This window comes from Mustela nigripes, chromosome 7 (genome assembly GCF_022355385.1).
Source record: "Mustela nigripes isolate SB6536 chromosome 7, MUSNIG.SB6536, whole genome shotgun sequence".
Lineage (NCBI taxonomy): Eukaryota > Metazoa > Chordata > Mammalia > Carnivora > Mustelidae > Mustela > Mustela nigripes.
This window is the reverse complement of record NC_081563.1, coordinates 91,171,038-91,192,384: the sequence shown is the minus strand read 5'-3', so window position 1 is coordinate 91,192,384 and position 21,347 is coordinate 91,171,038. Positions and strand designations below refer to the sequence as shown.

The window sequence follows — 21,347 nt, the reverse complement described above, 5'->3', positions numbered from 1 at the left end:
CAAAAGCAACATTTTCAGAGCTTGTGATGACAAGGGAGGTAAGCCACCATCTCCTGCATGTGGCAGAGACAGGAACATAAGCCAGGGAGCAGGAGAGCTTTATGACAGGAAAAAGGGAAGGTTTCAGGTTGGACTGGGGATGTGGCAGGGCAGGCAGATGATCAGATGTAGGGCATCCATGGGGCTGGTTAGGGAAGCCTATCAGCTTTCTTTCTGGTTGATGCTAAGTTGGATACAGGGACAAAAATTAGGGAAATTGGCAGTTATTGACCAAGGTTGACAGTTGGGCTAATTGCTACAGAGGCTGTGGGCTGGTGTTGCAAGCTCTGGGTCAGGATTCCATTATCACTAACGGTGTGGCCACTGTCCATCATGTGAACGTGTCTCTGACTACAATTGCCTCCCTGATACTCTGGGTACACCCCAACCTTTGTCTTCGGTTCTGTTGCAGGGACTCAGCACAGGATCCTCCCTGAAGGAGAAGAATGAAGGCTGAGTGGTTTGTGACACAGCTGAGCTGGGGCATGCCCCTGGGGCCTCACCATCTCATGGCCTGCCACCTTGCAGGCTGCAAGGGTGCACATCCAGTGGTGGTGGTGGGGGGTGCTCAGCCCTAAGCTTGGCAGCAAAAAACAGAGATCTTCCTCTTCCTGACACATTCCGGAGCTAACAGGGCAATGGCCCCCAGAGATGCCCAGGCCCTAACCATGAGGTCAGTTTGCGGATGTGATTAAGGATGGTGAGGTGGAAGCGGGGGTGAGAGATTGCCCTGGTTACACCTGTGATCCGTCAGCATAATCACACAAATCCTTAAAGGGCAGAGAATCTGGCTTTGGTCAGAGAGATGTGAAGAGGGAAGACAGGTCAGAGAGATGGCTATCCTTATCAGTCAGCAGCCCACATGTCCCTGAGATGGCACTGGGCTCTGGACTCCGAGGCATCCAGCCTTGTGCTTTTTCCTTTTCATCCTCTCTGGTGCCATCCTCTTCCAAGGATCTCCCAGCTCCAAACCCCCAAGGTCGAGGCTATCCCTTGCACATGAGAGCCTGATTCAAGGAGCTGCACCTTATGGGGGCATCTCAGCAGGGCAGGTCGGCGACAATTTAGGGTAAACACACCGTCAATCTACACAGGGCCCTTGGCTCTCCCGGTGCCAGATAATAGGTCACACAGCTGTCACTGTTCTGCCAGGTGAGGCTTAAACAGCCTCACCGATGACTATGGAACAACTCATTCTCCTGGGCTACCCAAGTGGGCAAAAGCAACATTTTCAGAGCTTGTGATGACAAGGGAGGTAAGCCACCATCTCCTGCATGTGGCAGAGACAGGAACATAAGCCAGGGAGCAGGAGAGCTTTATGACAGGAAAAAGGGAAGGTTTCAGGTTGGACTGGGGATGTGGCAGGGCAGGCAGATGATCAGATGTAGGGCATCCATGGGGCTGGTTAGGGAAGCCTATCAGCTTTCTTTCTGGTTGATGCTAAGTTGGATACAGGGACAAAACCACTCATTCCCCTGGGCTCAGGCAACCCCAAGAGTGACCCAATGATCCAGGACCACATGATGAAGCCTGGACTGGCCTCCACTGTCCCCAGCTATAGCCACAGGGAAGCAGCATGACTGTCCTAAGAAGGAGCACCCCAACACCCACATGCCACACCCTTGCTGGTGCCCTTCCTCTAGCTCTTGCCCCTCTTCTCTCCTTCCAAGAGAGCTCCGCCCTAACCATCAGAATCCAACTTCAATATCGCTTCTATGGAGATAGCGCAGCCCATCTATTATGGAAGAGTTCCCTGGGGAGCCAATGAGATGGTGCTGGGTGAGCAGCAGCCTGGCGGAGAGTGAGGGCAGCTCAGGAGCAGTGATGGGAGTGCAGAGATGTCATGCCATGGGCCAAGGGGAGGCAGGCTGCCCCTGGGAAAGGGTGTGGCCCTGTCCCTGTCAGCTCTCTTCAGTCAAGGATTACCACCCCCAGGCATGGGGAAGTGGGTACCATTGGGGGCCCTGTGCCCACAGAGCAGCCCAGGCAGAGAGAGCAACTCCACCCTCTGCTTCTGCTGGCCAGGCTTGGGCCTGACACCTTCAGGACAGGCTCGATGGCTCTGCAGACAGAGCTCTGGTCTCCAGGCATCCTGCTGGATCTAATGGAGGGAGGGCGCCTGCTTCAAAATGCTCATGCATACCTCGCCATCACAGCGACACAGCCAGGTGAGGAATCCCATCCCCACACAGGGGAGCATGTATCAGGACTTCTCAGGACATATATGCACAAAACATAAGGGTGAGAGGAACAAAGAAAACACCTCCCATCCTGTCAGTACCAGGCGCTGCTCCTGCTCTGGTAACCGAACCAGAGCCCTGGGGCTGACCAGAATGGGTGGCTGATGAGGCTGACCTACCAGGGTTCTGAGCTCCACAGCTCCAAGCTGAGAGCACCCCCAACCCACACAGGAGAACCAGTAGAAAGAGCTGGCATCTCTGTTCTACAAAGTTCACTGGCTACAGACAAATAAGGGCTGCTGTATTTGGCAAGTCAAATATGGAATGCCCAGTTAAATTTGAATTTCGGATAATGAATAATTTTTGGCTCAAGCATATCCCATGCCATATTTAGGATATACTTATACTAATAGTTCACTTGTTGTTCCTCTAAAATTCAAATTTAGTTTGGTGCCCTGTATTTTAACTGGAACCTTAGGTAATGGGACGTTAGAAGATACACCAGGCCTTTAAGTCACCTCCAGGCAGAGGCCACAGCACTGGCCACAGGGAAGGCAGGTTGTGTCCAGCCTCCAAGAACCAAGACCATTGTGTTGTGCTGAAAACTGACCATGCTTGTGCACCTGAATTAAGTTCCACCCTTTGACCTGGGCTTATGTCCCTGCTGCAAAGTCCCTCAGTTCTCACGGTAAACAGCATTACCACCTTCTGTACACTCCCAGATTGGCTGGCCACTGGCAAGCACATAGCCTTGATACTGACACAGCCACAAACCTGCTTTCCATCTATGTCAGCTAGAGCCCTTTTATGTTGAGGGAGGGAAAAAAAACAATAAACAGCAACAACAACAACAAAACCTTGAAACTCCAGTATGAATGGTTTTACATGGCGAGGGATTTTATGAGAACTCATAACTGGAAAATCCAGCAAGTATGTGACCTTCAGGATGGGTTTGATTCAGGGGTTGCCATGGCTGACTCTCTACAATTCTCCTATCTGTGGCTTCCTCTTCAGCCTGCCCTCATATACCAAGACACCTTTTAACTCTGGGGGCTACAGACTGCTTTATTCATCCAAGGGAGGAAAAGGAAAGGATGGAGAGGGAGTAGGATGGAGGAATGAACGATAGCTGTTCCTTCTTCAATTATAGAAAATGAATCGTTCACTGGACTCTGATTGACCCACCTTCAGTCACTTGCTCACCTGAACCAAGTGAGTTGACATGGGCCCGTCAGAGCCCAGTCCACAAGCTGGGGTGGTGTTAGCTTCTCCTGAACCCCTTGGCTACAAGCCAGCATGCCTACTGCCCCCTGCCCCATCCTGGCCATGCCCAGCATGATGAGAACAGGCAGCACTCTCACTGAGTAGGTCAAGTCAGGGAGATAGGGAGACAGTCTTCACAGCAGGTAAAGACACTGAATCTTTTCTGGACCCACTTCTGGCAGATAACTCACCCACATCAGTGCATCCCCTTCCACATGTTTTTCTTACGATGTGACAGTGACACTGTCTTGCTGAGACTAGGGGTTTTTTCCTATCCTCTGAATCTAGATAGTCTGTGGTTACCCTGGAAGGAACACTGTGTTCATTTCTGGGATCACAGCACCAGCATGTGGATAAAACTCTCCTCACACTCTCAACAGCCCTGGAGAAACATGTAAACTGCATTATCTGTGAACAGAAATATACAAAGACAAAGATCTGTCTTGTAGCCTCACCACTCAGATAAGTATCATGGACTTGAAAAAGGAAAGTACAGGCAGAACATAAGGCTATCAGAAACAAACCAACAAAAAGAAAACAACAACAACAAAAAGAACACAAAGGGTTCAGAAGCCCATCAGCTAATCCTCTCCAGGGACACCCAGTTTTTGTTTCTGCCATAAAAACAATCTCTCACTCGCACAACACACGGAGACTCCTGAGGCCACTGCTCGCTCTGTGAGACTTTGTGACTTTTCGGCTAACCGCCCTTCTGAATGGTGTAGCAGCACCAGCTGCCTGTCTCTGTCTCAGTGAACTGGGCCACCATTAGATACCTCTATTGCCAAACCAGCATCTTCAGGCCAGTCAGAGCTCAGGAGTCACCCCCCACCCATCCCAGCGGAGCTGGTGCCAACGTGGTGGGCGCAGATGCCGCAGGGCCAGGCACTGGGCCCAGCAGCTAGGACCCAGAAGCCAAAGCCACACTGCCAGGGCTTGGGCCCCTGCTCTTCAGAATGTCCTGCAACTTGTCACCCTCTGTGGGCCTCAGTTTCCTCTCTGTACAGTAATGGAACAGGGATGAAGTGAAGAAGTAGTCATAGCATGCTGACGAAGTCCCCAGCATGTAGTCCAGCATGTCGTAAATGCAGGCAACACACTCTCTCTCACTGTTATCATTTCTGTCACTAACTGATGGAGCACTGGGACCTGGTTGTGGCCAAGACAGGCTGCAGGGAAGCTCAGGTTTGGGAAACAGTAGGGTGGTTCAGATGTTCCTGTGGCTTCTCAGCTGTGTGGCCAGGCAGCTGGGTACAGTACAGTGTTAGAACTGGATGGTCTGGTCATCTGAGCCCCTGGGCACAAGCACAAGCTAGATCCAGGAAAGACACTCAGCCATCAAGCCAGTGCTCCCCACCACCCCCTATTGTCCTCTACCCAGCCTCTCAGAGCTCCACTCTGGAGTCCAGTTTGCCCTCCCAGAATCCTGGCTTGCACTGTGGGACTCTCCCTCTCTCACCTCACTACTCACGTCCAAGCCCCTGCATCTCCCTCACCTTCAGACTGTCCCTCATGAGGCTGGACCTCCTAAAATCCCATCCCTGGGGTGAGGGCCACGGACTGACTGAGGACTGACTGGGTGCAAGAACAGAAAGTTGCCTTTTCTAGGATTAAATGCACTTGCTCAAGTCACATGGTGTAAAAATCTGAACCCAGAATCCCCTCAAACTGGCCTTCTGACCCCACACTCTTTCTCACCTCTGTGGAAACAAACAGATGTGCCAAAGAACATCAAAGCTCAGATCTTGAAAGTATCCTACAGGGGCCTGCCAGCTCTTTCTTCTGGACAAGGCTGTGGCCTTCCACTGTGTCCTGTAGAATGCCAGGACTCTAGAATGTTCCCAGAATCCTGTGTTGCTAAGCAGGTGAATCTGCAAGTAGCCTCCTCGGCTGGAAAGAACATGGTGGAAGGTCCCTTAACCTTAAAAAATATGTCACTTATCTTAACAGCAAAAATGGGTTTATTCAGGAATAGCAGAGAATTACAACTTGGGACATACAAGCTACTGCAAGACCATAGGCAAGCCCAATGAAGCAGAGCAGCATTATTTTATGGAGATGGAGGAGGAAGTCAAGAGTGGTTATTTCGAACCTAATTCTACCAGAAAGAAGCAAGAATTCAGGGTGTTGATGATTTCTCATTGGCTGATTTGTAGGAGTAGTAGATTTCTTGCAAGAGAGGCAGTGAACATCTTTTCCCTAAGGGAGCCTGAAATTGATGATTTTTTCCTGCTGAGGACTCTTCTGTTGGGTGTCCGTAATTGACAACTCTTCCTGTAATTGGTGTTGACTGGTAGGACCCTACCTTCCAGCCTCCCCATCCCACTTCAGTGAAGGTTCTTTTACTGATTTTCACAGTCCAGACCTCAGGCTGAGCCTCAGAGCTGGTGTTAAGCCCAGCACTAGAATAAGCATGCTGTGTGATCCTAGGCAAGTACTTCCCCTCCCTGAACCTCACTCTTCTCATCTGTAAAGCGGGGACACTGACACTCATCTTAAAGACAATACCCATCTTATGATCTTATGATGGCAATTCACTGAGCCAATTTGCTAACTGGTGCATGCAGGAGGTGATCAACACACAGAAGAGGCTCTTTTGAGTATTTCCATCCACTCAACAGGCACTCTCAGACCTTTCCTGCCTCTGCCTTGCACCCATGCTTTCCAAAGCTCTGGACCAGCTGACCTCCCAGAGTGTAGGGAGAAGGCCATTCGGCTACCGGTCTGACAGCTATGGGCAAACAAACCTTTGTCATGTTTTTCAAGGGATGTGGCTTTTATGACCTTGTAGGTGCCCAGCAGGCATTGTCTCTTTATCCTTCCACAGATTCTATGAGGTGCATTTGCATTGCCACTGGTCTGCAGGTGAGACACAGGCCTTGGGGGTTCCCTTCACACCTGCTCGGATTGGACCTTCACAAACCACAAAGAGTCCAGCTTGTGCCCTTTGTGCACATGAGATTCTCAAGGCTCAGGGAGCCCGAAGTCACTTTTTAGGACATTCTTACTCCCTTGTTTGCCTTAAGGAGCCCAACAGCCATGTTGGGAGGTCCAGATGGCTAGGAACTGAGGATGGCCAACAAGCATGTGAGCTTGGAAGGGGATCCTTTCCCAGTTGAGCCCTCATGTGGGACTTGGCCCCAATTGGCACTTGCATTGTAGCCTGGGGAAATCCTGAAGCAGAGAACCCAGCTAAGCTTGCCCAGTCCTGACCCACAGTTATCCTGAGACAGTAAACCTGTGTTTCAAGCTGCCAAGTTTGTCATTGTTTGTTTATGCAGCAATAGATAACTAATCCAGGCATGTCATTGGATTTTGAGGCATGTCATTGGATTTTGCTTGCAAACTGCAAAGAGAACTGCAGTGGAGGTAACAAATCAGGTACCCTGAGAGCAGGGCCTGCCTGGGAGTTCACACTGTCTGTGCTGAGATGAACCTTCTGCAGTAAATTTAATGTGTTTGCATTGGCTGTGAGGCTGCCAGCTCTGTCTAATATGGCAGGAAGGAGGGACATCAGAGTCAGGGAATCCAGGCCACCCAGGGGCCATGTCACCTAAGCTCCATCCCCCTCTTTTTACCCCAATGGGAGGCAAGGAAGAGCTCTTAAGAGATCCTGGGAGAGAGGGACCCAAACCTAGGTCCCCACCAATGTCTCTGCTTCCTACCCACCGAGCCAAAGATATGAGGCTCCTCAGCTGTGCAGGCTGGGCCTTAAAAGTCCTGGCTCAGAGGTTCTAAAAAAAACTAGACTCCACAGCTTCATGCCCAGTGGAGGGATGGATCTGGGGCCCTGGCCATATCTGCTCAGAAGGAAGAGCACCCTGGCCAGCCACATGTCCCTCCCACATCCATTCACCCCAGGAAACTCACATAGTTTTATGCTTTATGAACAGTTCTTCATTGGTGGGATGCTGCAAGGCCAAAGCCAGCAGTGGGCATCATATGGAGGCCAGAAGATATCATGTGTGTCAGTGAGACAGGAAGACAGGAGGGAAGACAAAATTGGTTCAGTCGGTGCTTCCCAGACTTTAGGGGCCGGAAATTCTCCTGGAGAGCTTGTGAAAACAGCCCCACTCACAGAGAATCTGATTCAGAATGTCTGGGGTTGGGCCTGAGCATCTGCATTTCCCTCAGGTTCCCAGGGACTCCCGTTCCAGGGACCACACTTCCAGCAGCAAGGGGATGGAAGGACAGATGGATGATGGATGAATGACAGGGACTCAGAAGAAAGCCTATCACCCCTGCATCAGTTCAGGCAGGTCTCAGATGGGACAGAAAGAATGCGTGTAACACAGAGACACATGGCCACACATAATCGCATACACACAGAGACATATATGAATAGAAAAGCCTTTCATTCAGATTCAAGAAACACACACGGGCACACAGATGCATATGCATATATAGAGCACAGAGACACAGACACAGACATATACATGATAGGCACACATAGACACCTTTAGGTACAGACATGTACACAAATATATGAGTCAAGGTTCTCCAGAGAAACAGAACCAATAGGGTGGGGTGTGGGTGGTGGTGGTTGTGTCCATGTCTATAAAGAGATTTATTATAAGGAGTTAGCTCATATGATTTGGAGGCTGAAAAATCCAACCAGCAAACCTGATGGTATAAGTTCCAGTTGAAATCTGAATCCTAGGGCAGGAGGTTGAAGACAGTCTATTTGTGTAAATAGAAAATTATTTCTTCTTCTTCAGCCTTTAGTCTACACAAGCCTTCAACTGATTAGACAAGGCCCTCCATATTGTGGAGGGCAACCTGCTTTACTCAGTCTGCCAATACAAAAGCTAACCCAGAAATACCCTCACAGGCACATGCAGAAATAATGTTTAACCAAATATCTGGGCCAATATCTGTGACTCAGTCAAGCTGACACACAAAATTAACCATCACAACATATACACACAAGCACACACTCAAACAGACTTATACCCAAGGCACATAAGCACATACATAACCTCCTTTTGTGCACAATCAGAACAACACACTTATGTGTGTTCATACTCCCAACATATGCAAAAACAGAAACAAAGACAGACTCGTGGATACACGCACATACACACAGTGAACAGACACAGATATACACACTTACACACATGCACACATACACATACACACTCTTCCCCCAGAGAACCCTGAAACTATACTGCTGTAGAATAGCTCCTTCGTGCTGTGGCACTTTCTCATTTAATAGGGCCCCTTGTGCCTTGCCCTGAGGCACCAGCCGAGGCTTGTCTGAGTCACACAAACCCAGATCTCTCTACCCAAAAGCAGGTATGCTGCAGCAGGACCCATCTGGAAAAGGCTCAGCCATCTCATTTCTCCTGTCAGAGTAGTCCTAAAGTCGGAGAGGGGGGTGCCCTGCAGCTAAGACCATGCAATGTCTTCTATCTCAGCCCCGAGCATGTACACTGAGGAAGTCTCCAAGCCCCCACCATAACCATCAGGGGAAACTGAGGCACAGAGAGGCCATCCCTCAACCAAGGTCATCCAGGTGTTAAAAGGCAGAGCCAAATTCAAACAAATTCAAGCCATGTGCTCCAGAGACCCCACTCTAACTACTGGGTTGGGCATGTAAAGGGAAACAAACAAACCTCTGGGTCACCGTCTGTTCTGGAAAACCTCTGTTCTTCCTTTACCTTTGCTGGTGTGGAGCCAAAGCTGGGCAGTGATCAAACATTTAACCAGCAAACACTGCTGTCTGCCAGTTTCCAGATGCAGAAATCACCCAGAAGGAGCATGTTTCCTGGCGATGTCCATTCTCTGAAATTTCAGTCTACACCCCATTTTCCTGCCCACTTTCTAAGGGAGGATGCCCACTCACACCAGCAGAGCAGAGTCTCCTGCAGGGGGCCGCTCAGAACGCTGGAATCCTGGGACTGAGAAGCATGTCCTTTGGAGAAGAAAACCCAGATGATTCTGCTTTCAAAACCCCTGATTTCTGAAAAACAATCTAGGGGTTTGAAGGTGCGGGGCAGGGGGGAGGTTGGGGGAACCAGGTGGTGGGTATTAGAGAGGGCACGGATTGCATGGAGCACTGGTGTGGTGCAAAAACAATGAATACTGTTATGTTGAAAATAAATTGAAAACAAACAAACAAAAAACCACCCTGATTTCTTTTTAAGATTTTATTTGTTTGTTTATGACGGAGTGAACAAGATAGAGCACACGCAGTGCGGTAGCTGGGCAGGGTAGGAGGCAGAAGGAGAGGGAGAAGCAGACTCCCACCGGCAGGGAGCCCAGTGCAGTCTCATCCCAAGACCAGGGGATCATTACCTGAGCCCAAGGCAGACTCTTAACTGATTGAGCCACGCAGGCGCCCCCAGTAACTTTTTAAATGCGATGTCCCTTCCATGCACATTTCAAGGGTAGACACTCACAAAGGTTTTGTTTTCTCACAGCTCTCATTTATCTTTCTCCTCCCCTTGCAAATACTCTCTGTATGGAAACTCAATAAAGGAAGTGGTTGACTTTGTAGCCCAGACATGTGCAGGTGAGGAGCTTCTGGTCAAAATGATTCAGCAAGAAACCATCACCGCCCACCCCCACACCCTCCACCCCTACCCGCATCCCCCTTCCACCCCTACCCCACCCCCCTCACGGCGCCGCCCCCACCCGAGGCAAGCAGCCCCCATCCCCGCCAGGGGCGGTTTGCGGGGCGGGGCCCCCTCTTGGCTCCCTAGCACTACCGTTGGCAGGGGCCCCAGCTTCCCCAGCGCGCGCTGCCCTCTGCGCAGGCAGCCATGCGGCCCGTTGGGGTGCTGCTCGCCTTCTGCTGCCTAGTCTTGAGCACCACCGGAGATCATTTGCGAGGTAAGAGCAAGGTGTTCCCTGGGCCGCTTCATGCCTGGGCTCCGGAGCTCTGGCGGCTCCCCGAGGCGAGGTCCGACGGCGGGGGGGACGCGTCCTGAGTTTCCTGCCTGGGCCCCAAGTGTCATTGCTGTCTTGCCAGCCCCGGGGGACTGCTCCGCGGCAGGGGCAGGCGGCTCCGCTCCAGGCAGCAGCTGCCCTTGCGGGGTTCAGGGATAGGGGGTCTGGGGCCTGCCTAGGGGCAAGAGAAGAGTCCTCTGTAATCCCCCGCCCTGCGGTCTCAACAGGGACTGAAAACTGTCTACCCAAAGGAGACTTCCCTGTGGCCCCTCCAGGAGGACCAAGCTCTGGGATGCCCCTTGGTTGTTAAGCAGTTTCTATCTGATGTCTGTGCTTCCTGCCTGCTGGTTGCTGTCCTGTGACTTGCCCACGCCCCACCATCAGAGCCTAAGGATCAGACACTTCCTGCCAGGCCAGCACAGGGGAGAAGGGGAGGGAAGGCACTGCTGCTGTGCTCCAGAAACTGAGGCACAAGGAGATTAGGTTACTTGCCCAAGTTACTTAGCCTGTGAGCACAGGTCCTCAATAGAGCACAGAGGAGCAAGCCATGCCATACCCTCATTGGAATCATAGGCTATGGTTGCTGGTGGAGACTTAGAGGGCCCCCACCCATGTTCTTTAACCTGGCTAGTGGAGGGATCACATGCCCTCATGGTGACACTTGCTTCTGGCCCCTGGACTGTCTTGGGTCAGTGCTGCATGTGGGGCCCTCAGGGATAGGACACCCACCTCCTCTTTCTCCCCAACCTTCATTCTTAGCTCCCATGCTGAGGCCTCTTCTCAGGATACCACTTTCTTTCTCTGCCCCCCCCCCCCCACTTAGTACCCATCCCAGGGGCACAAGTCAGGGGAAGAAACCGAATGTTCAGAACAAAGAAGCACACTCCTTCACACTCTTTAGTGAAGGGTCTCCTGGAGAGATGCGGAGCCTGCCATCTTAACTGCATGGCAATTTAATAATTGATGGTCATTGTCAACTGTTTTGCCAAGTTCTTTCCCCTTGCCGCCATTTCTTCACGGAACAGAGCAGGGACGAGAACAGGACTGCATGGGGAATTCCAAGACAGGTGACACTGGACAACTGTTAGTGTCCTCTCATGGGCAGGCCTCCCTCTGCCACGGCTCACTGTTGGACAAAACCCTCTCCAGTCCATGCCCAAAAGGGAGCCACCTGCCCCATCGGAGCAGCAGACCTCCCCTGTTGGCCTGCTCTCTATCACTGAGCGCCAGCTGGAAAGTCCAGAGCCTACACACACATGCAGAGAGCAGTGTACTACAGACTCCCCAAACCTTATAGCTGTGGAACCTGCAGCCTCCCTAAGCCTCAGGATCATCACCCAGGAGATGAGTAAAGAATTTCAGTACCCCTGGGCCTTTGAGAGGCCTGACTGCGCTGGCACGTGGAAGGCATTCTCACTGGGCCTGGGGTGCTTGGCAGCCACCTGTCCACATCCCTGCTCCGAGTCTCTGCCACACAAGTAGCCTACCCACGCCACCCCACACACCCCTCTGAAGCAATCTCTTCTGGTGCTTCTTTCATTTGACAGATGAGGGCCCCAGCAAGGGCCTCAGAAAGAGGGGCTTGGAGGTCCCTCTGTCTGGTGGTTGGACAGAGACAGGAACTCAGCCTACCCCAACTCTGCTCCCACAGCTCCCATAGCCTTTCCTTTCCCTCCTCGGAGAACAGATTCCAGTGCCTTCTTGTGGGGGTGACAGGGCCCCTGATGTTGGTGTCCTCTGGGCATGTGACCTCCCCATGTCCAGACATTAAAGTGCACTGACCTAAATGCAGAGCCCTGTGGCATCTTCCCTCCCTAAGCCCTTCAGGACTTAGGAAATTGCCACATCAGTGTCCTCAACACTGTTAGATTCTGTTGAAACCCAAAAGTCCTTTCTCAACCTGTTAAGAGATAACTTTCTCCTGGGAAGCTCCACAGGGCTGCCACGTCACATTCTGCCCCCCTCCCCTGCCCCCAGCCAAGTTTTCGGCGGCTCATCTTCTCATTACAGGTCTTTATAATTAGTTGAGCCTGGTTTAACCCTACCCTGCACTCCCCTGGGGCCTCAGTCTCTCCCCTGTAGAATATGGACCCACATGCTGCCTGCAGAGTGGTGACAAGGGAGGGACAGCTTTAACTCTCCTGCTCCCCAGACTTTGGCTGTGCAACACACACACTCCAGATACCACATCTCTGAGGACAGCTCAGGCCCCCTTTCATGGGGAAGGAACTGACCCCCTGGCCCGAACCCCAGGCCACCCAGCCTGCACTGTCACCATCTGCTCAGTACTCACTTGGTGGCCTCCATTCTTCCCTGAGGGAGAGCTCCTCTTTGGGATGTTTATTCTCCATGAGAAGCCTTTCCCTGCCGATTTCTCTTGAAGAATCCTAAAAATAGATTTGACTTTCAACTCTTTTTTAGTTAAAAATTGAACTTTTATTGTTTCTTTAGACAACTGCACTGATGAAACTTTCCTGATTTAAAGCCTATATTTTAGGAAGACATGTAGTTAGATAAAAATAAACCAACTTCAGTATTTTTCCTAAACTTTTTGTAACATTACCAAATCACTTAGGAACTGACATCATGTGTTCCAAAAAGACACACATCTGAGGTTCAGCCTCACCTACTTTCTTTCACTTCAGTTTTTTTTTTTTTTTTTTTTTTTCCTTTCCTAAAATGAAAGAGTGAGCAGGGGCAGGGTCCGAGAGAGAGGGAGAGAATCTCAAACAGAAACCCCTCGGCGTGGAGCCCAAGTTGGGGCTTGATCTCACGACCCTAAGATCATAACCTGAGCAGAAACTAAGAGTCAAATGCTTAACTGACTGAGCCACGAAGGCGTTTTCTTTCGCTTCATTTATAATCCTGCTCCATGCAAGCTAAATTACATTTGATACATTTTATTTTAAAAAAACATCAACAGTGGTTACTAAGATTGACTTTTAATTTGAGATAGTAAGAGTGATAACATTTTGTTGCTCTTGTTATACTTTTCTGTATTTTTCAATTTCCTACCCAAAATAGACAAGCTTATAATCACATAAAGCAATTTATACAAAGCAAAACATAGAAGCTATGTTGATCCACAGTAGGGAAAGGGGGAGCCCTAAGCTCTGATGGCCAGAATACACTGGAGGTTCCAACCCTTGCGCAAAAGTAGCTTCTTTCTTTCTCTTCCAGAAATGGAGGAGCAGAAATGAAGCCTGCAGTTGTTTGCCCAAATGGCTTTTGGTTTAAAGTACAAATCACACTGGACTTCGTGTGATGCGTGAGCACGGGTGCCATGGAAGCAGCCCTCGGCCTGCCCCCCCACAACTTAGGGTGTCTGTGTGCAGAGCCCAGAAGCCCCCCAGCACTACCACCTGAGTCACAGCCAAGGGGGTGGCTTGGGGAAATGCGGGTTCCAGGGCTTGACCCAGTCTGACCAGCCCAGCTGCTGGCACACAATGATGCCAGCAGAACACAAGCAGCTTTCCTTGTTTCCATCTTTGGAGACTTTTAGCAAAGATTGTTCTAGGAGGGCTGGATTCTTGCAAAGGAGAATCCCAGTGCTGGTCGTGGACAGAACTTGGACCGGCAGATGGCCCTGACCCTGTGTTGGGCAAGGTACCGGCAGTATGCTGTTTTCATCAGGGACAGAGGGCCAGTTACATGGGGCTGCTAAAGCTTAGGGAGCCTTGCAGAGGAGTCATGAGATTCATCTTGATGTTTCAGCTTTGGGTCCAAGAATCCAGCTGGGGGAGACCAATTTGCCAGGTGGGGCCCTGCTTGGTCAGGCAGTGCTGACCAGGGGATGACCCCCTCCAGGGTCCCAGAACACACATAGACTTGTGTCTTCTCTGCCTACTCTCAGTGCTCCTTCTGCTGCACCCCATATCGGGGAGGGCAGACCACCCAGCCAGATGCCCCCCAAACTGTCCTGGTTCTCACATTAAGCAGGGCTCTCACATACACAAGAGCCCAGAGCAGGTGCACAGCATATAACCACCTGCTAGGTGGTTCACCAGCCCAGCCCCATAACCCAACCCCCCATACAAGGTAGGTGGTAGTTCCCTCAGCCCCCTTCTGTCAGTCCTCATGGGTGGGAGACTCCTTGTCCCCAGTGGGACATCCCAGTGCAGCTTTTGTTAAAGCTTCCATGCTCTGTTGAATTCATGCTGCCAGCTTCCTCCCCTAAAGTTGAGATTTCTTCACCGGGGAACCAGATGGTATATTGACTCCCCCAGAGCTTTCATGCCTTCTGCCATTATTTTCTACCACCCAAATATACTCAGGTGTCTCGGGTCTGAGCTGGAGCTTGTCTCTCAGGAGTGGATGGGGTGGGGGTGGCATGGAATGGGCACAGGTCAGCACCAGTATTTCCACCTTATATATGCTCAGCCCGGAAGCTTGGTTACCACTGCCACTACCCACACTCCCCAAGTCTCCACTTCCTGCTGCCTCGGCACCTCTGCCTCCTGCTAAACACAGTCTCCCCAGACTGAACACAGATGCCTGAGCCACCGGTGGTCCCCGAGATCATGGCAGAGGAAAGCAGAGTGAAGTCTCAGGGCAGTGCAGTCCCATGGGGTCTTCGGAAAGGACACCGTGTCCCTCTCTGCATCCACCACCATGATCCCATGTGGCTACTGAGCCCCTGAAACGGGGCCATGCCACTGAGCTGCCCAACTTCACACTGTTAAATTTAATTAATGAATGAAAACAGCTCAGCTCTGAATTATCTCTGGCATGTTAACATTTCAGGGAAATCTAGGAGAGCGTCTTCCAAAAGAGAAATCTAGGAGAGCATCTTCCAAAAGGGGCAGCAGTTTACAAATCTAAAAACTCTCTTTCCCTTCTCCCTCCTTTCAGTTTATTTAGATTTTCCCCCAAAACTGTTATTTTTTTAAGATTTTATTTATTTGACAAAGAGAGAGAAAACACAAGCAGGGGAGGGGCAGAGGGAAAGGGAGAAGCAGGTTCCCCACTGAGTGCAGAGTCCAACACGGACTCGATCCCAGGACCCTGAGATCATAACTTGAGCTGAAGTCACATGTCTGACTAAGCCACCCAGGCACCCCAACTTTTTGTTATTTTTAGACATCAGTTATCCACTGTAGAAATTGACAGAAACTTAAATTAACCATGAGCCACCAACCAGAAAAGGCCACCACTTACTTGTGGCCATACAGAGCCTGTGGGGTTTTTTACAGCCCTGTTTTCTTTATAATAAAATCTGAAGTTTGTAACCCCAATGAGCACACACCCATGGCGGGCCCAGCCTTGCCTCTCAGCCCTCCCCACAAGCCCTCCTTGCTTCGACCATGCTGGGGCCCTGAGCCCTCAGACCCCTCTGTCTTCCCAGCCCCCAGCTTGCTCTCGGCCCCTCCACCCAGATTGGGGCAGATGGCACAGCCTGGTCCTACATGTGCTGTGGACAGACCTCTGCACAACTCCCACCTTACTTCACCTGCTGCGCGGATGTCTGTTGTGCCTGTGTATTTATGGAACGTGGGCTCCAGTGAACATAAGCTTCTGTACACCCAGTACCTACAGGATGAGGAGGGCTCCAGAAGGGCCATGGAGCGAGCTGGATGGAGGAATGAAGTCAGGTCCTTTTCGGTGAGGGCCCTTGGGGTGTGGCCAGGCTCTGCTTCTGTGGGGCCTGAGACAGAAGATATGGAGAGGAGAGGGGCAGATAATGGGGGTCCCTGGTTCTGACAGACACTGGGGGACCCATGTGCTGGGGTAGAAGCCCCTCATGTTCCTTACCCCATCTTTTATCCAAGTATGGGCCTCCTTGGAATATTGGAAGAGCATGGAGGGATGAAAGAAAGTCAATCATCCCTCCCTCCACCACATGCCAGCCCTGCAATGGAGCTGTGTGGGATAAAGTCGCACGGCCTGACCCCGTCCTTGGACTTGCACCCAGATGGGCATGGCAGGAGGCAGCAGATGAGGGGCATCAGGTGCTACGCTGCTGCCAGAAGCCAGGTGCCAGGGGGTAGCCCCCGGATGGGCTAACCCAGAGCCTGGATGCTGGGTGGACTCTGACAAGAATCACTGAGGGAGAGGACAGCAGCCATGTCCTCACACAGGAGAAGGCAGGACAGACCTCTGGGCACTTCTCCGTGGTCCACTTCGTTGGGGACAAATGAAGGGGCTGGATCTAGATGACAGTGTCCTCAAAGGCCAATGGGGCACCTTCTTCTAAGCCCTGGGGCTGTGTCCTATCTGGAGGCTCCGCCACCTGAAGAAACATTCAAGGTTTCTTTAACACATGTTAGCAACGACTCTAGGTTCTGCAAAAGACTGTGTGGGCAGGCACAGCGAGCTGGGACTACATTTTATACCTCACGGTGCCACCCCTCATGCTTAGTCCTCAACTCTGAGGAGGGAGAAATTGTGGGGCACACAACAATGCACTGTGGGGAGTGGGGTGGCTGGCTGAGGGGTAGGTAAACGACCAGGGGCCACACAGGGAGCAGATGGCAGAAACAAGGTGTGAGGTGCGACCCTGGGCCCAAGGACCCTGGTCATAGCAATGCTTTTGTCTGGTTCTATGCGTCTCTGTTTCAGGTTTTTGTTCCCAGACCCTTAACCCAGATGGGAAGCCAGGATTTCCCAAAAAAATAAACCCCCACGACCCAGGAGTCCTCCAAGCAGCCAGACACAGCGCTGAAAGGTTCAACAACTGTACCAATGACATCTTCTTGTTCAAGGAGTCTCACATCAGCAGAGCTCTGGTCCAGGTGAGGGCTGGGGACACCTCTAAGAGGCCAGGCTGCAGTGGCTCCTATCTTACCGACCTGCCTAGTGCCCATCTAGAACCCAGACCCAGTCCAGGAGGCTGAGAGTGGCAGCCACAAATAGTCCATGAGTAGCCAGAGGTACCCTGGGCACAGTAAGAAGGCCCTGAGCCGCCTCTTGTGAAAACAAGCTCCTCCTGGGCGGAGCCATCAGGCTGGGGCCCACAGTATATCTAAAGTGGAACCCAGGAGGCCAGGGGTGGAACAGGCCCTCACAGATGGGCGTGCTGAAGGCTCTCAGTCAGGGAGAAGCAGAATGCCAGCCTTCAGGAACCACTAACCCATCAGAGCCCCCGCCCTGGCTTGCCCCACCTTGCCCCATTGTCTGCACCACAGCGCCAAGGGACCTCTTGCCATTGTCCATATGGGCCCACGTCACTCAGAGAGCTTGCCCAAACCACTGCCTCATCCCCACACACAAACCCCAGGGAAAGAGGGTGAGGGGGTCCCACTCTAACACCAACAGTTTTTAGGCATACTGATAACGGTTTCTCCTGTGTAATAGGATTACTGGAAATTCTTATAATCCTTATTCTTTTAAAAAATCACAAATTATTTAAGAGCAGCATATTTTCATGATTAGAAAGCATGTGGCAGAAAGGGAAGCTGGTATGGGGTGGGCTTTAAAAGCTGATTTCCCATCGGAAAGTGTTACCTCCCCAGGGACTCAGCCCCAGGGACTGTGGGATCTTTGTGAGCCAGACTCTCAACTGCAGAACAGAACAAGTTCCTGGTGCGCCTGCCAGTGCTCAAGGGAGGGGGCGGATGGGACGTTATCCCTCAGTGACATTGGGACGACTTTATTCCACCTGGGCCTTGGCAGGGCTGAGGCTTTATTGGGAGACCATAATGAGAAGGAACCAAGTTGCTGCCACATGCAAGTGGAAAAGCTTTATTTTCTAACTGGGGGAGGAAACAAGCTACCACTGCTGGCACTCAGGGTGGGTCAGCACTGGCCACAGGTAGGTGTCGGGGATGGAGGTGAGGCACAGGTGCCGTCCCCACTGATGGAGAGCTCTGGGCAGGAAGGAAATATTCTAGGACAGACTCAGAGCCTCAGTCTCTTCTGGGGACGAGAACGGGCATCGTGAACAGGAACGACAAAGGCAGAGAGGGGCCTGGGTCCAAGCAGCAGCTTCCCTCCCAGAGTTCTCTGGTGAGTCCCAGACAGGCCCCTACACCCTCAGCCCCTTTAAGGGGGCATATGTTGGCATCCTTCCCCACTCTCCATGCCTCCTCCTGCTGGTAGAGGAGCAGCCACCCTTCTGTCCTGGACCGAGTAACACCCACCTGACCCTTTTTCCCCTTAGATCGTGAAGGGCCTGAAGTACATGCTTGACATGAAGATTGGCAGAACTTCTTGCAAGAAGATCCAGCACCCTATTCTAGATAACTGTGACTTCCAGACCAACCATACCTTAAAAAGGGTAAAACGAAGGGGTCTCACCTCCTCACAACCACTCACTGACGTCCCAGCCCTCACCTGTTCCCCGGGCTTTGGGAAACATCTCTGCTTGCAAGTTTCCAAATCTCACTCCCAGCATCCCTGCAGTGCCCACAGACCCGGGAGAACACAGAGAGGGCTCCCAAGAGGCAACGTCCAACCACCTGTCCTGAGGGGCACAGCTCCAGGAAATCAACACCCTGGGCTTGGGGCCAGGGAGGTTAGAACAAAAGGAGCTTTCAGACAGTTCAGAAATCATATACACACATACACATTCAGGAGAGAGCAAACATGACAATCTAACTTGCAAAAGAAAGTGAAAAGCATATATTCTTAAACCTCTCAACTTCTCTGCAGATGTGAAATTTCTCAAAATAGAAACTTAGGGCAGGGGGAGAACGTCATAAGGAAGAGGCGTGCATGCACAGCCCACAGCAGCGGCACGGGGGACCTAACCGCTGTGGAGCGTTTCGGGAGGGTGGCCTCTGCGACGGGGGTCTCAGCGTGCCCTTCTTTGTTGCAGACTTTCAGCTGCTACTCAGAAGTTTGGGTCATCCCCTGGCTCCAGAAGTTCGAGGTGTCCATTCTCCACTGTCACTGACTTCCGCCTCTCAACTACACTGCACTCGTGCTCTGTACTGCGCTAGGTCACAGCCCAGCCCTGGCTGTCACAGGCCCTCGGACCTTCCCTCGGACCCTAGTCCCCCACCAGTGAGCAGAAATGGGAGTGCCCCTGGGCTCAGCATAGGGATTATGTATTTCGCATTTTCTTCTAACCCTAATTTCTTCTAACCCTAATTTCACTGATGCTCTGGTGGTAATTACTCAGGTTCTGGACCCCCGAGTGAGCCTCCTCCCATCCACTCCCACCTGATTACTTGGTGGTCCCACATTCAGCAATGAAAGCGCAGAGATCCATCCCTTTGACCAAATTAACGGTTACAGCACTGGGCAGGGGGACAAGTCAGCTATTGTGCATCTTGACCTTTTGTGCATGAATAAAGTTATGAATAAATATGAATAAAGAACTGACCATCGCAAAGCAACAACTGTTGCTTTTTCCCTGTTAAAAGAAGTCAGGAAGGCGAGGTGAGCAGTGTGAGGGATCCCCCTCACTGAGTGGTCTTATGAGTCTAAGTGATTTCCATACAGCACGTTGGAGCCTTTTCCAGCCTTTCACTGCTAGCTAAAATATACTGAAGACCAGAACAGCTAGAAACAGGCCAGCCTGTGTCCACATCATGAACTGGCGTAACGAGTAGCACCCCATTTTGGAGGGCACTGACGCTCCAGCTGGACTTTCTTCTAACCAGGAGTCATACACCCAAGTTCCCTCCACTGCCTTGGAGGCTCAGGATGTGCTCAGCTGTATCTGGGCAGGCAGAGTGCTGGGACCACCTCCCATGGCCCCTCAGGAGAGGGGAGCCTGGGTTAGGGATGGACACACTGTGCTGGGGAGGAAGCAGTAGGTGCTGGCATCCTTGTCAAATACAGGGCTCCAGCTGACACTGGAAGCAGTGCAAGACCAGGCCACAGACATGCCCAGGAGCTTGCAGACAGAGATTGGCTTCACTCAGAGAAGATAGCCCCCCCACCCCTGCAAGCTTGCTCCAGTAGGCCTGGGTTGGAATGCAGAGCCTCTCACTTTGATTTCTTCCTCTCCAGTCCTCTTCAAACTATAGATTAGTACAAAATACACAATACACTGTTGCCTTAAAAAAAAAAATACACACACACACACAGACTTGGGGTACCTGGGTGGCTCAGTCAGTTAAGCCTCCAACTCTTGATTTCAGCTCAGGTCATGATCTCAGGGTGGTGAGATGGAGCCCCAGGTAGGACTCCATGTTCAGCCAGGAGTCTGCTTGAGAATCAGTCTCTCCCTCTACTTCTGCCTCTGCCCTTCCCTGCTCTTTGCTCTCTAAATAAATCTTTAAAAAATATGGACTTGATCATTCATAGGAAACAAAATCTGCATTAAAAGACGTATGACAATTTAGTATGCAGCTGTAAACTTGATCAGTATGTACAACCCAAAATGAATTACCCTTTGGCTTCCTTCAGTGAGGAAAGAGCTTTTATTTCCAAATCCAAATTCATTTTTGCTGGTTCACCTCCTTGTGGTCATTTAATTCAGGGACAGTGGTGGCAACTATGCCACAAGACATTTAATTTATTTGATGATTCTGAAGGCCATCCTTTCATCAAGATAAATGAGTTCACCAGCACTGCTGACCTCATGCATACATAAACAAGTTGGCAGGAACACCAGTGTTAGAGCTTCAGAGTCCGATGGGCCTCAGGGCAGAGCTGAAGGGGCAGGATGATGCAGCAAATGAAGGAAGGAACCCACGTGAACTCCCAGTCGGTCTTCATTAACATTTAAATATGGTCCAGAGCACAGGAAGGCCAGGCCTTTCCTGAAAATCATTACTTAGGCCTCCAGGGCTACGGGCCCACCTAGCCTCACGTGGCCTCCTGGTCAGACATGAGAATGCACATACAGGTGTGGGGGAGAGTAACCTCATAGGACCTCTGCTCTGAGCCCAGCTGCATTTGAACCCCCCCACCAACCTCTGCCCAGCCAGAAGCCAGGGCTGACCATCCCTCTGGGACTGAGAAGGAAGCCTCAAATCTGAATCCAAAAATTCTCAGGTGTCAACATTAACCTATGCCCACAATTTTCAAAACATCATTTGGGGCCAAGTATTCAAAATCTCTTCCTATAAAGAGAAGTCTTAA

At 51.2% G+C, this 21,347-nt stretch overlaps 1 protein-coding gene across 1 annotated transcript; it reads left to right on the top strand.

Annotated features, from left to right (window-relative positions):
* The first annotated feature begins 10,100 nt into the window (after positions 1-10,100).
* CST7 (cystatin F) lies at positions 10,101-20,548 on the top strand. Its single transcript, XM_059406427.1, has 4 exons — positions 10,101-10,316; positions 16,932-17,104; positions 18,472-18,588; positions 19,129-20,548. Exons 1-4 carry the CDS (start codon positions 10,247-10,249, stop codon positions 19,204-19,206), a joined length of 438 nt encoding a protein of 145 aa, XP_059262410.1. The 5' UTR covers positions 10,101-10,246; the 3' UTR covers positions 19,207-20,548.
* Positions 20,549-21,347: the final 799 nt, after the last annotated feature.

Bases quoted from the DNA above. Each gene is read 5' to 3' on its own strand.
- CST7 (XM_059406427.1), top strand. From the start codon at position 10,247: ATGCGGCCCGTTGGGGTGCTGCTCGCCTTCTGCTGCCTAGTCTTGAGC. The intron at 17,105-18,471 runs GTGAGGGCTGGG...TTTTCCCCTTAG, and splicing joins TCAGCAGAGCTCTGGTCCAG to ATCGTGAAGGGCCTGAAGTA. The intron at 18,589-19,128 runs GTAAAACGAAGG...TCTTTGTTGCAG, and splicing joins CCAACCATACCTTAAAAAGG to ACTTTCAGCTGCTACTCAGA.